Source organism: Poecilia latipinna, unplaced genomic scaffold (assembly GCF_001443285.1).
Source record: "Poecilia latipinna isolate Pla-1442-1.1 unplaced genomic scaffold, P_latipinna-1.0 Scaffold283, whole genome shotgun sequence".
Classification (NCBI taxonomy): Eukaryota; Metazoa; Chordata; class Actinopteri; order Cyprinodontiformes; family Poeciliidae; genus Poecilia; species Poecilia latipinna.
In genome coordinates, this window is record NW_015112899.1 from 181,266 (window position 1) to 195,295 (window position 14,030).

Here is a 14,030-nt window from a genome sequence, read left to right on the forward strand (position 1 = left end):
AAAATAAAACTTTATTAACACGGAATCCCACTAAAATAAATTTTTTTTTTTTTTTTTTTTTTTTGGTAACTGAAAGACTCAGCTAAATAAAGAAACATAAATAGTCTAATGCTTTATTTTGTAGCATGTTTTATGTTTTCTTTTATGGAAGATTAGGGGTAACACAATTAAATAAATACATATACTTTGAAATATATATGTATAGTCTCCCTATAATTAATTAAATGTATTATAACTTTATTGAAAAAAAATATTAAATATTTAAGTTTTCCACTAAGTAAATATATATCAGCATTATTAAATACACTAATAAATAATTTAATATATCATGAAACTATACATAGTAAATAAATGTCATGAAATAATTAAATCTGCCTTTTAAAATAATTAATTCAAATAATATATTGTCATTTAATGATATACAGTATTTAAGTATCTGTTAGTGTCTTTAATCATTAAAGATGTTTAATTTTATAATAAATTTATTAATTGGAAATTTACGACTGTATTTCATGATGTATTTAATTGTGTTACCCCTACACCTCTGTACTCTTTGATGTAACAACATGCATTAATGTTTACAAGGCACAACAAATACACTGCCTTGGAGTCGGAGAAAAATTATGCTTCTCGAACGTTTCACAATTTATCAGGTTTCAGACATACGCTGTTTTACTGAGCTTTCATGAGATGGGATGAGCGTGAAGTTGACCATAATTGGCCAATTGTGGCCAAAAATAATGACACAATTTTCAGAATTTTCTTTTGCAAATTAATATCAGAAGTGTGAGGTTTGAATTTGTATTTTATTCCCCTGGGCAATACTTTGTAGAACCACATTTTACAGCAATTAAAACTGCAAGCCTTTTGGGTTATGTCTCTACAAGCTTTGGCAAAGATATTTGACAATTTGTATTTTCCAACTAGTTCCAAGTTCAGCCTGATTGTATGGAGGGAATATAGTAACATAAGGTTTAAAGTCTTGCCACAGATTCTCATTCGAGTTCAGGTGTGAACATTGACTCTGGCATTTTAACTTAGAAATATGCTTTGATCTTAAATATCCTATTGCTGTTGTACCTGAATGTTCAGTGTTTGTGTTTTGCTGGAAGGGGAACATTTATCTTGGTCTTTTGCAATCTCAGATAGTTTTATTTTCCCAAGATTGCCACAACTTACAACTATTTATGCAACTAGCAGGAATATTGAAACATGTAACTGCAGATATTCAGTTTCTTTTTGTTTCCCAGTGTGAAGTCCAATTTTGGAGGGCACTCCAGTCAGAATTTTCCACTTCTGAGAACAACTTCAATGCAGTATTATTCTCAACTATTACATTTTTTCATAGTCATCTCATGTTATGTTTTATTGTAATTTTTGAATGTGCTTTTTAATTTTTACTCATTTTCCTGAGTAATTCAGACTATGATCTGAATTTGTCATTATAATCAAATCAAGAATAATAATTAAAATGTTAGCTGTTTAACAATATTGGCTATAAAGTAAGGCATACACATTTGTTTGAATATGAATTTGAATGGTTGGAGGGTCTGTGCAGGGATCTGTTTTGCTGTTGACTGTAAAGCCGGAGAGTAATCCTAGTGAAGGCCTTCTGTATGACTGATGACTTTAAAACCTGTTAGATTAACAACTACTGAGGCTTTCTTTATATGACAATAGTGAGTCTTAATGCAGTGGAGTCTTATTTCTTGTGAAATAAGAATAATTGTGTGTTTTGCTACTAATTATATTGTAAAGCTTTTAGAGACAATTTGATGGTAGATCTTTGAATTTTGTACTGTCCATATTTTCCACTCTACTGGGGATATGAAGTGACCTAATCCACTTCCAACTTAACAGTCTGTTTCCAAGACCCAAGGCAGGAAATCAACAGGATTGGTTCTGTTTTACTCTGTGACTTTGGGCTAGCTACTGTTAGCGATGCATTTCTCTGCAATTATTTTTTCTGCAATTATTTTTACGGTAAATGAATCAATTAGAAAAAAATAATAGAGGAGCAAATAAATGGTTTGTTGTTGACATTTCACAGGTTTTTGTACATGCGCAAACCATTTTGGATTTTAAGGGCAACGATGATGAGGAACCTCTAACTCTCCAGTTTAGAGCTTACATTTTTTTACATTACAAATGGAACACACCCAAAGGCTGAATAATTTAATTTATTAACTGAGTTTATTTTTTTAAAAGGTATGTTCATGTTTCGCATTTTTTTGTTTGCAGTTAATCTGATCTCTTTGTTTTCTGATGTAAGGTTGATGTTGAAGTGTTTACAGTGGGAGGTAGGTGAAAACTCAAGGGAGGAAGGAAAGACAAAAATGAGGCATGCTGTTAGTCTGTTGGTTTTTCTGGTACTAATGACAGATCCAGACCTTGGTCTTCTGTCCTTGGCTAGTAGGAAAATGCAGTACCATAAACTTTGTACAGTAAGCCTGCATCCTTTCCGCTTTTGTTGTTTCAGTAAGAGGAAGAGTATCAGTGCATACTTCAGCCACCTGAAGGTAAGAACAGAACTTCTCTGTGTCTTTGCCCTTTTCCCTCCTCCCTACATATTGGTCTTCAAAGCCACTTTATACAAAAGTGGATAGGTAGATATAATTTTAATTGTTTTGTTTTCTAGATGTTTGGTGGTCGGAAAGAGATGGACATTCTGAAGAAGGAGCTTGAAGAGGAACTGAAGCTGAGCACTGAGGATCTGAGGAGCCATGCCTGGTACCACGGACCGCTGAGAAGAGAGGTGCACATACCGCAATATATATGCTGCACACACACAAATGAAACATTATGCTATTAGCTTAATAACATCAATTATCAGAATCTCAAATCAAAAACAATATGGGTCTGCAACCAACTCTCTCAAAGTAATTTATCAAGTATCTAAATATTATTGACAATTCTCAACATCCTCCTCATGAAACTGGTATACAACAGTCTTCAGTCAGAGGCTTCATAGACCTCTACAGGAGATCCTTCCTTTCCATAGCCATCCACATTTACATACAAGTTTTTGAAGAAAATTGTACAATATGAGTTAAAACAAGATTTAACTCATAAATCTCTGCGTAATAAATTATTTTGGAATACAGGAAATAAAAGTAGTTACTCCTTTTTTAAAATTTGTCAATTGCAAATGACCAGCATAAAACATTCATAAAGTGAGGTGGAAAGAAAATTATTTATTTATACAAATACAATTTGATTAATTGATTGATTGAAAGAAAATGATGCAGCTGGAAATTTGTCCATTTCCATTTTAGGTTTTAGGGATGAGCAATATGGACGGGAAAGTTTGTCACAGTGTTTTGTGATACTCGTGATAAATATAAAAGTGATAATAAAAGCTATTGCAGTCATTTTGACAAACGATAAATATGTACATATACAACAAACATAATTAACATGCAATTTATGCATTTATTCACTAGCATTATTCAGCACAGCTTTGTGTTTTTTAAAAAAATAAACTCAATAATGCAGTGTTTTTCTAGAAAAACTACAGTATTTCTCTTACTTCCTGAGACTTCTGCTGTCAGTTGGTTGAGTGCTTGGGGATAAGGTTACGTCCTGCAACACGTCTCTGTGGGGTTTTTCTCAGGTTGCATTATCTCTGAATTCACAAACACTAAAGTGTTGTAATCACAAGCGGATATATTTCTTAGTGCTGATATAAACAAGATGCCATATTAAGAGTTTTGATTTAATTCATAATTCATGCTTTTGTTGTAGTCCTAGTAATTCAAGCATTAATGAAGTTAATGCTCATTAAGACAAACATACAACTTGTTCATTATAAGACGAAGTTGACTTATTAACCTAAATGTACAAGCAAAATTTAATGGCAGTTATTTGTATGCGAGTTATCAAAAACGCTGTAAAGTCTCTGTCATCATCAAGCCAAATATCCTGTTTGCATATAAAGTGAGAAGCCATTATGCTTCTATTAGGAGACAACTATTGCATTTTAAATGGTCCTTTGCAATGTTGTGTACACGCAACACTATTTTGATGATATTCATGTGATGCTGTATTCAGTAGAAGCTGATAAGACAATGTAATATTGAGCAAATACATCTTAACATGACAGGCGTGAATTTGTCAAAGCTTGTTTCATAAAAGTGTTCACATGGTAATATATTTTGATGCTTTGTGTTACTGGTCTTTATCACTGCTGCTGTTTTAGACTGAACTATTACAGTGTTAATATACTGGAGTTATGCTGGAGTACAGGTTCTAAAGTGGTAAACTAAATTTCTGCCCTGTTGTCCATGGTGGTTAATTAGCATCTTTCTTAATGTGTATTCTAGCATCAGCACAAATGTAATTCTATACAGACCCATACAATAAATTAGAATAACATTAAAAAAGCCTGCTTATTTTAGTGAAATATATTATATAGATTGATTAGGTGGATGTTTGAAAGCCTTCATTTGTCATTTATGATGATTTTTCACTCGCATATCATTGGATATGTAAGTGGAGTAAAACAGGCTATTTAAATTTAGAATATTACACCAGACCAAAAAAAAAAAAACAATTTTAAAAACAGAAATATGAGCTTAATAAGAATTATGTTTAATACTTGCTTAAGGATATTTCTTTCAGAAAGTACTTTTAATCAGATAAATGAGACTCATTTGGGATTATATTCTAATTTATTAAATATGACTGTATAAATTAATCTGCTGCATTTCCTCCAGGCTGCAGAGCCCCTGTTCGAGAGCGACGGGGACTTTCTGGTCCGAGACTCATCCTCCACTCCTGGAGACTACGTTCTAAGCTGTTTCTGGAAGAATGGTCCGCACCACTTTAAGATCATAAAAGTAGTTCTTCGGCCTAAAAAGGTGTGTGTATGTACTGCTATCATTCACATATCCACATGATTTATGGTTTTACTGGTTTGACAGTAAATGTTTCTTTACAGGTTTTACATTTTTCACTGTTTTCTTATTACGGGCTGGACTAAAAACTCATGTAAACATGGCACTAGTTCAATGGATTTTTCTTTTTTTTTCTTTATTTAAGGTGGATTTGCAATAATAACACTACATATTAATCAAATAGAAATGACATTAATGTTTACAGTCACCATATTTGCTGTAGAAATATTTTATTATAAGTCATGTTTGTAAATGCATCTACATGTACAAGTACGGAGATCACTTGAAATATTTTCTAAATACCGTTGCTATGGTACCAATAATTAAGACCCCAATAAGAGACCAAAAATATGAAACAACTGTTTTGTTTCTGAATCAGGATTTCTTTACAGAATTGTTGCATTTTATTATCCAGGGTGACATAATAACTTGATATGTTATTAGTTAGAAATGATGGGTATAATCATAGCCATCACAGAAAAAGGAAACAAAACACCCCGAAATTCCTCAAGTCAAACCCAGAAAGTGACTCCCTTCTCTACTTGTCAATAGTTTCTGCCTCCAACCTCTCTGCAGCTATTGATTAATATATTGAGCAATGTGTAAGTTTTGAAGTGCTGTACTTCAAAATAGATTTGAGAAATTTTAATACTGTGTTCGGGTTCAGAACAACTGCTGGGTTTCCACCCATTTGGGCTCCTTTCTGCTTCAAAGCACTATGCTGATACACAAGTCTTCCCTATGACAGGGTTACTCCCGGGAGCTGTTCCAGTTTGAGGAAGATCGCTTCGACAACGTTCCCGCTCTGATCCGATTTTATGTGGGCGGAAATCGACCCATCTCAAAGACTTCAGGGGCCATCATCTCCCACCCAATCAATCGGACCCTTCCTCTGCGTGTGATCGGTGAGGGTCACATGGAGCTTAAAAACAGCAGCAGCGGCACCATAGGTAGAGGGAGAGAAAACCAAGCTGGGAGCAGCAAAAGGCGCAGCCTGAGCTCCTCCCATCAGGACACGCTGCAGCTCATCAACCCACTGCTAAGGTTCGGGATGAGGTTTATGAGTGTCTTACTGTACTAAATATTACATACCATAGTACATGCAGTACTGCGAAACGGTTGCAAAGCATATCTCCTATGTTTATATCTTACTTCCAAGGAGCCAGACTTTCAATAATTTGACTGCTTACTTTTTTTAGTTTGATCAATGTTTCTACCACACTCCTCAGTATCCTGTCAAAGTCCTGTTGAAGGACTATGTTAAAGATGAGTTGGAAAAGAAGGCTTGGTTCTTGTTAGCAACATAATAAACTGAGAGTGGTTGAAAACCTTTGGACTGAATTGTGAGGTAGTAATAACAGACTCCATACTGTATGTGTGACAGGAGTGGAAGCCAGCCTGCTAACTTGGAAAATGTTGGACGAAGGCCTTCACTTCAGTCTGCACAGTCTGACAGCAATCTACGAACTGGTACGTCGTCATGTTTTTTCTTTCTTTTTTTTTCTTTTTTTTAATAACTCATTCAGTGTAGTGTGGAACTGGCCACTCTACGTTTGAAGCATTGTGATGCTGCAAATAAAAACAAAGCAGGGAATGAACCCCAGCATAAGTAATAATTGGCCTACAAGATGAGCACAGCATTTCCCCCACGGGCTGAACCACCGGCCCACTAATGCACCGGCCACCTGAAGAACACATACAGACTTTATTAGCACAGACACAGAGCCACCCACCGGTGGCAACTTACAATGTACTGGGGGAAGCATGAAGATGTCATCATTTTCTCAGATTGTTTAAACACAGTAATCTTAGTTTATCTAGTAGTAATAAATTCATTATTTAGCATTTTAGTGATGGGAAATAATTTCAGTAAACCTACCTAAAAGCAGGAAAGGTTTAACCTGATTTAATGCCAGATGGTAAAAAACATGTATTTTTCTGCAGCGTATGTAAATACTGTACCTGGTTTCCATAGTTTCTTATCATGTTCTCAATCAGGTGCTCCAGAGAAAGTCCCACCAGACGACACAGACTCCGACCCCATTTCTCCTGTGTTTCGCACAGGCAGCGAACCCCTGCTGAGCCCAAGATCACATCACACGCGCCCCTCCCATCCAGGTACTAATAAACTATTTTCCCCAGGAAAATATAGTGAACCCACATGAAGTACACTCGTCTCTGCCTCCAGGTGGTGGTGCAACGTTTCGAGGTTCAGATGGGCAGCTGCATCCTAGAGCTCCTCCAAAACCCCTCAGGGTCTCCACCGTCTTCTCCAATGCCTCGCCTCTTCCTTCCACAGACCCAGATGAAGACCCCTCATCGTACTACAGTGAGCTCATCATACGGGTAAAAATAATAAAATATTTTATTCCTAGCAGTAAACCCTCCACAGAGAGTATAAGGCTTGTTGTTGTGTTCAGGTCCCTCAGTCTCAGAGGAAGGGCCACGTGGACCGGCTGCGTGCGGAGGAGAAGTGGCAGAGCCGAGCTCGCCTCACAGAGACTTCCTTTGGGTTCTTGGAGGCCCAGAACAACGGACCATCCTCACAGCTGCTGTTTCAGAAAGAGATCCAGAGGAAAGCAGCAGAGGAAGAGAGAGACTGGCATTTTGAACGACCACATGTTTGTATAAATGACATTCGGTTTACTATTAGGAGTATTTATATTTGCAGCTGATTTGATTAGATTATACTCATGGACTATACTAGCAATTATTATTATTATTATTATTATTATCGAAAGTATTCACCCTGCTTCACTTTGTCCACATTTTGTTACATCACATGCTTGCTTTAAGGCAGCTTTGACTGTTCATTTTCTCAAGGATAAGCACAATTTCCCTTAATGAAAATTAAAGAAAAATATTTCTACAATATTTTTTCAGGATTAACAATAAAAACAACAGTTTCTAGAAAAAAATATTCTGGAATATTCTAGAAAATATATTTTTTTGATTACTTTCTATTTTCTAGAATATTTTTCTGGACTAACAATAAAAAGCAAGTTTCTAGAAAAGAAATCTGAAATTTTCTAGAAAACATTTTTTTTTAATTGCGTTCCAGTTTCTAGAATTTTTTCTAGAAACTATTACTTTATCCAGAAAAAAATTCTAGGGGAAAAAATAATAAAAAAATTCTAGAATTTTATTTCTAGAAAATTTTAGAAAATGTTTCCAGGAAATAAAATTCTTGAAAATGGAAAGTGATCAAATAAATGGTTTCTAGAAAATATTCCAGATAACATTTCTAGAATATTTTTCTGGTACATATTCTAGGACATTCTAGAAATTTTTTTCTAGAATATTTTTCCAGAAACAATTTGTTTTATTGTCAAATGTTGGTTAATCCAGTTTTTCATAAGAATTTACACTTATAGCTTCATATTTTGTTATAGAAAGTAATCAACCTTGATTACTTTCTATTTTCTAGAATATTCTTTTCAAGAAACTATTGTTTTCATTGTCAAATGTTGGTTAATCCAGTCTTTCATAAGAATTTACCCTTGTACCTTATTTTTTGTAGCAGCTTTGGTAGTAAGTGTTGCCCCATATTATTGGGTATATCTCTACATTATTGACTCAACTACGTTTGGGCATTTTCTCCTTCCGTCGAGTCACAATAGATGAACACCATCAGTAAACTATTGAGATCTTTTCTGAGATGATCAATTGGACTGTTATTTTGGCTTTCCATGACAAAGAAAAGCCATGACCAAGAATAAATCAGATTATCTTTGCTGTGCTCTACCCAGGTGAAGTCTTGCTCTCCCTCATTCTCACAGCCTCACGTCCCTAAAAGCACGAGGAGAGACAGTTCTTTAATTTCATTTTATACACTTCATTCTGAAAATAACAAACTTTTTCTCTGAGTTGCAGTATCCACACTCAAGAGTGTTGTTAGCACAATTTGGTAGAGCTTAGGTATGATCAAAAGAAGGTAGTTTATTTCAGTTTGTAACTGCTTTGGCTCTTTTGAACCAGAGGTTACTGGTCAGTTTGGATCAGGCTGAAAATTGTCTGATTCCGGTCATGAACCACTGCCTGGCACACTTCAACTTTCTACCTGCTTATGTTAAATTAAAAAGATCAGTATTAAAGTTGGTGCATTTAAAATTAATATATTAATTTTGTTCTAACTTCAATTTTGGAATTTTTAGCTTTTCAAGAATTACTATAAGTTCAGACCAGAGATGTGACAGTTGTCCTGTGTCTGACTGTGCTGCAGATTGAGACGTCATCCTGTTTCCAGTTGGACCAGTTCACCTCGCTGCTCTTGCCGGATCACAACAGGCCTTTGGAGTCAAATGTTTTGCTTGCTGTCAAAGAGCTCTTCAGCCGATCAGATGCCAAATCTCTTGCTCTGCACATGCTCAGTGTTGACTGTCAGGTAGGAACTTGCATTATATGATGGCAGCTGTAAACATTTCAAAACCCTGTCCTATGTTTACCTTATGTTTATGTAATGAAAATATGTTTGTCCATTTTAATCTTATATTGACTAAAAATTTGACAACTTCTATCTTTATTTAGCAGCATTTACAGTCAGAAGTTAAAATGAACCACCAAATATAATTTGTTTTTAATTAGTTTGCCTTCATTTTAACAAATTCATCTGGATTCCTTGACTGCAACAAGTTGCACAGGACATAACTTATTGTGATTATTAAAAAAATAATTTAATCTATTTTGATTATTTGGGGTTTCTAAATCGTCTGATGAAGTTTGGAAAAGTATGTTATTAAATCCTAGTACTTTCAAGGTCATCGTGTTAATGAATTGTTTTTGACCCTGGCAGTTGAATGTTGCACTTAGCCTCCATGTTCTCCATATAATTTGTGCTTTCTCCTTGTTTTTAATGCAGATGAGAAGCTTCACCCAAATACATATTTTGGAAACAGACCCAAAATATTACACCCTACCAGATCATCCACATGTCTAACTTGTTGTGATTTGCACTATATAAATGAACTGAATTTCATTTAAATTTGTGAAAAATAAATCTTCAAAACTCTGCTGCTTTGGCTCTTTTGAAATTTGACCTTTTTTCCTAGAATCCTCACTTCATTTATCATTCACATGTGGTTTAAATATTAAATATTTTAATGTAATCATATATACATTCCACCTGATTGTAGCTATCAAACTGTGCAGCCAAGTTCAGTTAATTATTCAAATTAGTTAGAAAGGTTTTCCATCTTGCACAGACTTGTTGCTTGTAATTCTACTGTGAATTACAAGCTCCTGTACAGCAAACATCTATAAAATATTCAAAATTAATCAGCTAAACAAATGAAATCTTGTTGTCCTCATTTAGAATTTAATGTGAAAACCTTTAATGCAGGTAGCACGCATTGTTGGTGTGACTGATGAGCAGAAGAGGATTATGGGAGTGAATTCAGGACTAGAGCTTGTTACTCTGCCACATGGACATCAGTTACGGCAGGACTTGCTGGAAAGGTAATTAGCAGTGATGCATTTGGTTCTTTACAACAGAAAATTAGCCGACACAGACAACTTCTTGGTTAGCTTCCAAATGTTTATGGTTACATTTTCTTTAAAGACATTGTTTATATTCTTTTCAATAGCTCTGTGAATTATACCTGGAAAACAAGTTGTACTGAAGTCTGTCTTAGTAGTTTGATGCATCTAGTTCTAGTATCCTGACAACCCCCTGCACTTCATTTCTATTCTTTTCTGTAGGCATCATCTGATAACCCTTGGTGTGGCAGTAGACATACTGGGCTGCACGGGGACGGTGAACCAGAGAGCAATGGTTCTGCACAAAGTAATCCTGTTGGCTCAGGCCCTGAAAGAACATGTGTACGACCTTTTTTCCTTTTCAGCTGTTATGAAGGCTCTGGATATGACTCAGGTAGTGCAACTTGGCAAGAGTCTTAAAATCCTTAAGACTTTCTTTCACTCATCTTTGTTTATTCTCTCGTGTCTCCAGATTGTGCGGCTGGAGATGACATGGCGAGCGCTCAGGAGGAACCACACAGACTGTGCAGTTTTGTATGAGAAGAAACTCAGACCCTTCATGAACTCATTGAATGAAGGAAATGGTGAGTGTTTGATTGTCTGATTGTCACATCTGTATGTTCGACGTTAACAGTCACCACACTTTTATCAATGCAGCAACTATCTTGCTATATTTAGCCACTTTCAGACAAAAAAAAATGCCAGATGGTTTTGCTATTGGCTAAAATCGTAACTAGCAGGTCAGGCTTCCTAATGGTCAATCAGTGATTATTACTGATCATTAGTTATTGATTGGTTGAATAAGTCTAAAACTCAACCAAACTATTTATTGAGTAAGTTTAAAAAAACCTACTCAAGAAATGGTTATTAGTAGCTCAGTTCTTTCTAAAGCTACCAAACCAAATACTTTGGAGCGTCTGAGGAACTCTGAATGCAGCATGGTTCAAGTGGGAATACAATCAATAAGTGGTTTTCTTCTTTTCACTGCAATTCTTTAAACTCACATAATTAGATATTTTTAAACTTAGATGGCCACCAATGTTACCTTTAACAACAAAATCTCTGTTGTCAACCTAGTTTGAAAATGTCACGTTTAATAATAGGGGTAAACATACAACGTAATAAGGTAATGTAATTGACCTGTTAACTGTATGATTTGACTAAATTTACTTTCTTGACATTCTTGAGACGAGTTATTAATAGACATTATGTTAAACTGAATTGAGTAAAATAAATTCAACTGTAACCCATTTCTTTAGCTGGTGACTGATTGGGTTCATGTTTGTCTGCAGACTCTGTAGTCCGGGGTCCCATTGCTGTGCCACACCTGGTTCCTCTTCTCATGCTGATGGAGGGAGAGGACCCAGTGGAGAACAATGACCGGGGCTGCCAGGTGCTGTACGACGTCCTCCAATCAGCTCGCAGCGCTGCGTTACACTCCCAGGTTTACCAGAAGAATGCGCAGACCCTGCTCACAGGTTCGTCTTCATGACATGAGTATGAGAGCTGATTAATTTAAGAACTGAAACAGAAAGTAAATATAAAGGATTTATGGTGAGAACAGATGGCGCTGCTGCTCAGGTAACGTCTCTCAAGCACTCCTTCAAATAAACGCAGGCTGAATTTTTAAGCTTCAGTCGTTAGGATGAACTGCAAGAATTTTGTGACTTGTAGGAAAATTGCTCATCACAACTGTCCTGTGCTATGCTACATATGAATCTGTTTACATATGATTATTGATTAGGCCTTTTCAGGGCAGGATCTACATGTTGCATACTCAAAAACAAATGCTATATGATGTTGTCAGAAGTGAGTTCTGATCTCATGTTTACTGCACCTCTTCACCAGCAGACTGGACTCCCGTCCCGGAACTGCTGGAGACTTTCCGGACAGAGTTCGCCCTGCGGTTGTTCTGGGGGCAGCAGGGCGCGACCGCAGACAAAAAGGAGCGATACGAGAAGTTTGACAAGATCCTTTGTGTTCTCTCCGATAAACTGGAACCTGTGGAGGTCTCTCCACAACAACCAGGCACTTTAACCTGAACCAGTTACTGCACAAGGAAGCTGGCAGCTGGACTTCCTCATCAGTGGAATCCATCAGTGACCCTTGATGTCTTCAGAAATGGAGAATGTTGCAGTGGTGAGATGTTAACTGCCAGAGATGAGAGACTCTGTAAAGTTTGTCAGATGACCACCTGCTTAATTTTATCTTGAGTTTATCTGTGAGCTGACTCTCACTGTTTAAAGACTGAGTATTTTTTTTTTCTTTAACAGGAAGTATGGAAAAAGCTTTATCAAAAAGTTTATTACTTTAGGTTTTAATTTAGCAACTGAACCATTTTCCTGCTGAGTTGTTGGTTCCATTCACGCTTGAATGATTGTTTTATGGGACTTTATTGTAAATAATGTTTTTCATTTCAGGATGCACAATTCAATAAAATGCTTTACTTTAAAGTAATAGTTCTTATAACTGTTTCTGCAAAAACATAAAAGATGTTTGTCACCTTACTTTGATACAAGGGGCACTTGTTTAAAGGTCATGTAATGTTTGTTAAATATTACACGAAAAGACAACAAAGGCAACAAATGATTAAACATGATATGACTCAGTAAGAAGGAAATCACTTCATAGTTCAAGTCAGGAGATGAATCTTAAATCCCTCATTTCCTCCGTTTGGAATGGCTTGCATGTAGATGCAACTTATTTATTGCACATTGGGTAACACAGTCAATGTGGATTTCAGTTATTTTTTGACAACTTGCTTGCTTTTTTAAAAAGGATTTTTGTTTACTCCCAAATTTTTCAGCCTCAAAACACAAATGGATCGACAACTGATTAAGAAATCCACATTTTTCTTTATTTTTATTTTATTTTTAAGTCTTTACTTTTAAAATACAGCATTTGGTCCTAAAAATGTAAGAAACAAACCTTTAGACATCAGGGTTTAAACTATAAAGGTAAATGTGAAGTAAAGAATTACATTTGAGGTATTCTTGAAGTTGAGTTACTCTTGCACTTTCAGCTACATTGCCAAAAGTACTTTTAAACCTTTAAAAGTTTTCCATAATGTGTCATGTCATAGGCATAAACTTCAGTGCTTATTAGTGGAATTCTGTGTGATTGTCAAACACATAGTGGATTATTGTGAAGTGAATAATAAATTATGAATGGTTTTCTAAAATTTCAACAAATAAGTTTTATTCAGCCACTGTTATACAGATGACCTTTGAAAATCACCCTGCAAGATTACAGAGCTGAACGCGTCTGCAAGGTTCTTCAATCTGTTTTAGACTTGGAGGACCTGAATACAGAAACTAAACACTTAAGAGTGAGTTGATCATGCTAAGAGGCAGATCGTTGACAATGTTTTATGTTTGGTTCAGTTAATGAGACCTAATTAAAACTAGCAGTGTTTGTTTTTCTGCAAAAGCAATATGACTAACTTTAAACACTTATAAGCAGAAGCTGAAAATTAAACAGATTTTACTTTTCAATGAAAGTAAAATATATATGTATAATGTACTACAGAAGAAACAAAAAATGTCATTTGACATTTGACAAAAAAAACATATAACACACTCCAAATAGTTAAACATTTACACTAATCACAAACGTGTCAGAAATTACAGCAAGCATCTACAATACTACAAAAAGTGTTAA

General features: G+C 35.5%; 1 protein-coding gene across 4 annotated transcripts in view; it reads left to right on the forward strand.

Moving 5' to 3' along the window:
• The window catches only part of sh2d3a (SH2 domain containing 3A), a 24,879-nt gene extending 12,050 nt beyond the window's left edge, over positions 1-12,829 (forward strand). For 3 of the 4 annotated variants that reach the window (XM_015033950.1, XM_015033953.1, XM_015033954.1), the window contains 14 exons: positions 2,480-2,519; positions 2,639-2,755; positions 4,716-4,859; positions 5,644-5,939; positions 6,280-6,365; positions 6,894-7,013; positions 7,084-7,241; positions 7,316-7,516; positions 9,118-9,279; positions 10,234-10,349; positions 10,593-10,764; positions 10,843-10,954; positions 11,663-11,848; positions 12,219-12,829. In XM_015033950.1, the coding sequence (XP_014889436.1) occupies positions 2,480-2,519; positions 2,639-2,755; positions 4,716-4,859; positions 5,644-5,939; positions 6,280-6,365; positions 6,894-7,013; positions 7,084-7,241; positions 7,316-7,516; positions 9,118-9,279; positions 10,234-10,349; positions 10,593-10,764; positions 10,843-10,954; positions 11,663-11,848; positions 12,219-12,412 (2,104 nt within the window). In that variant the 3' untranslated portion in view covers positions 12,413-12,829. The remainder of the gene's footprint in view (positions 1-2,479; positions 2,520-2,638; positions 2,756-4,715; positions 4,860-5,643; positions 5,940-6,279; positions 6,366-6,893; positions 7,014-7,083; positions 7,242-7,315; positions 7,517-9,117; positions 9,280-10,233; positions 10,350-10,592; positions 10,765-10,842; positions 10,955-11,662; positions 11,849-12,218) is intronic. The other variant, XM_015033952.1, reaches the window with a different exon arrangement.
• The last annotated feature ends 1,201 nt before the right edge of the window (positions 12,830-14,030 follow it).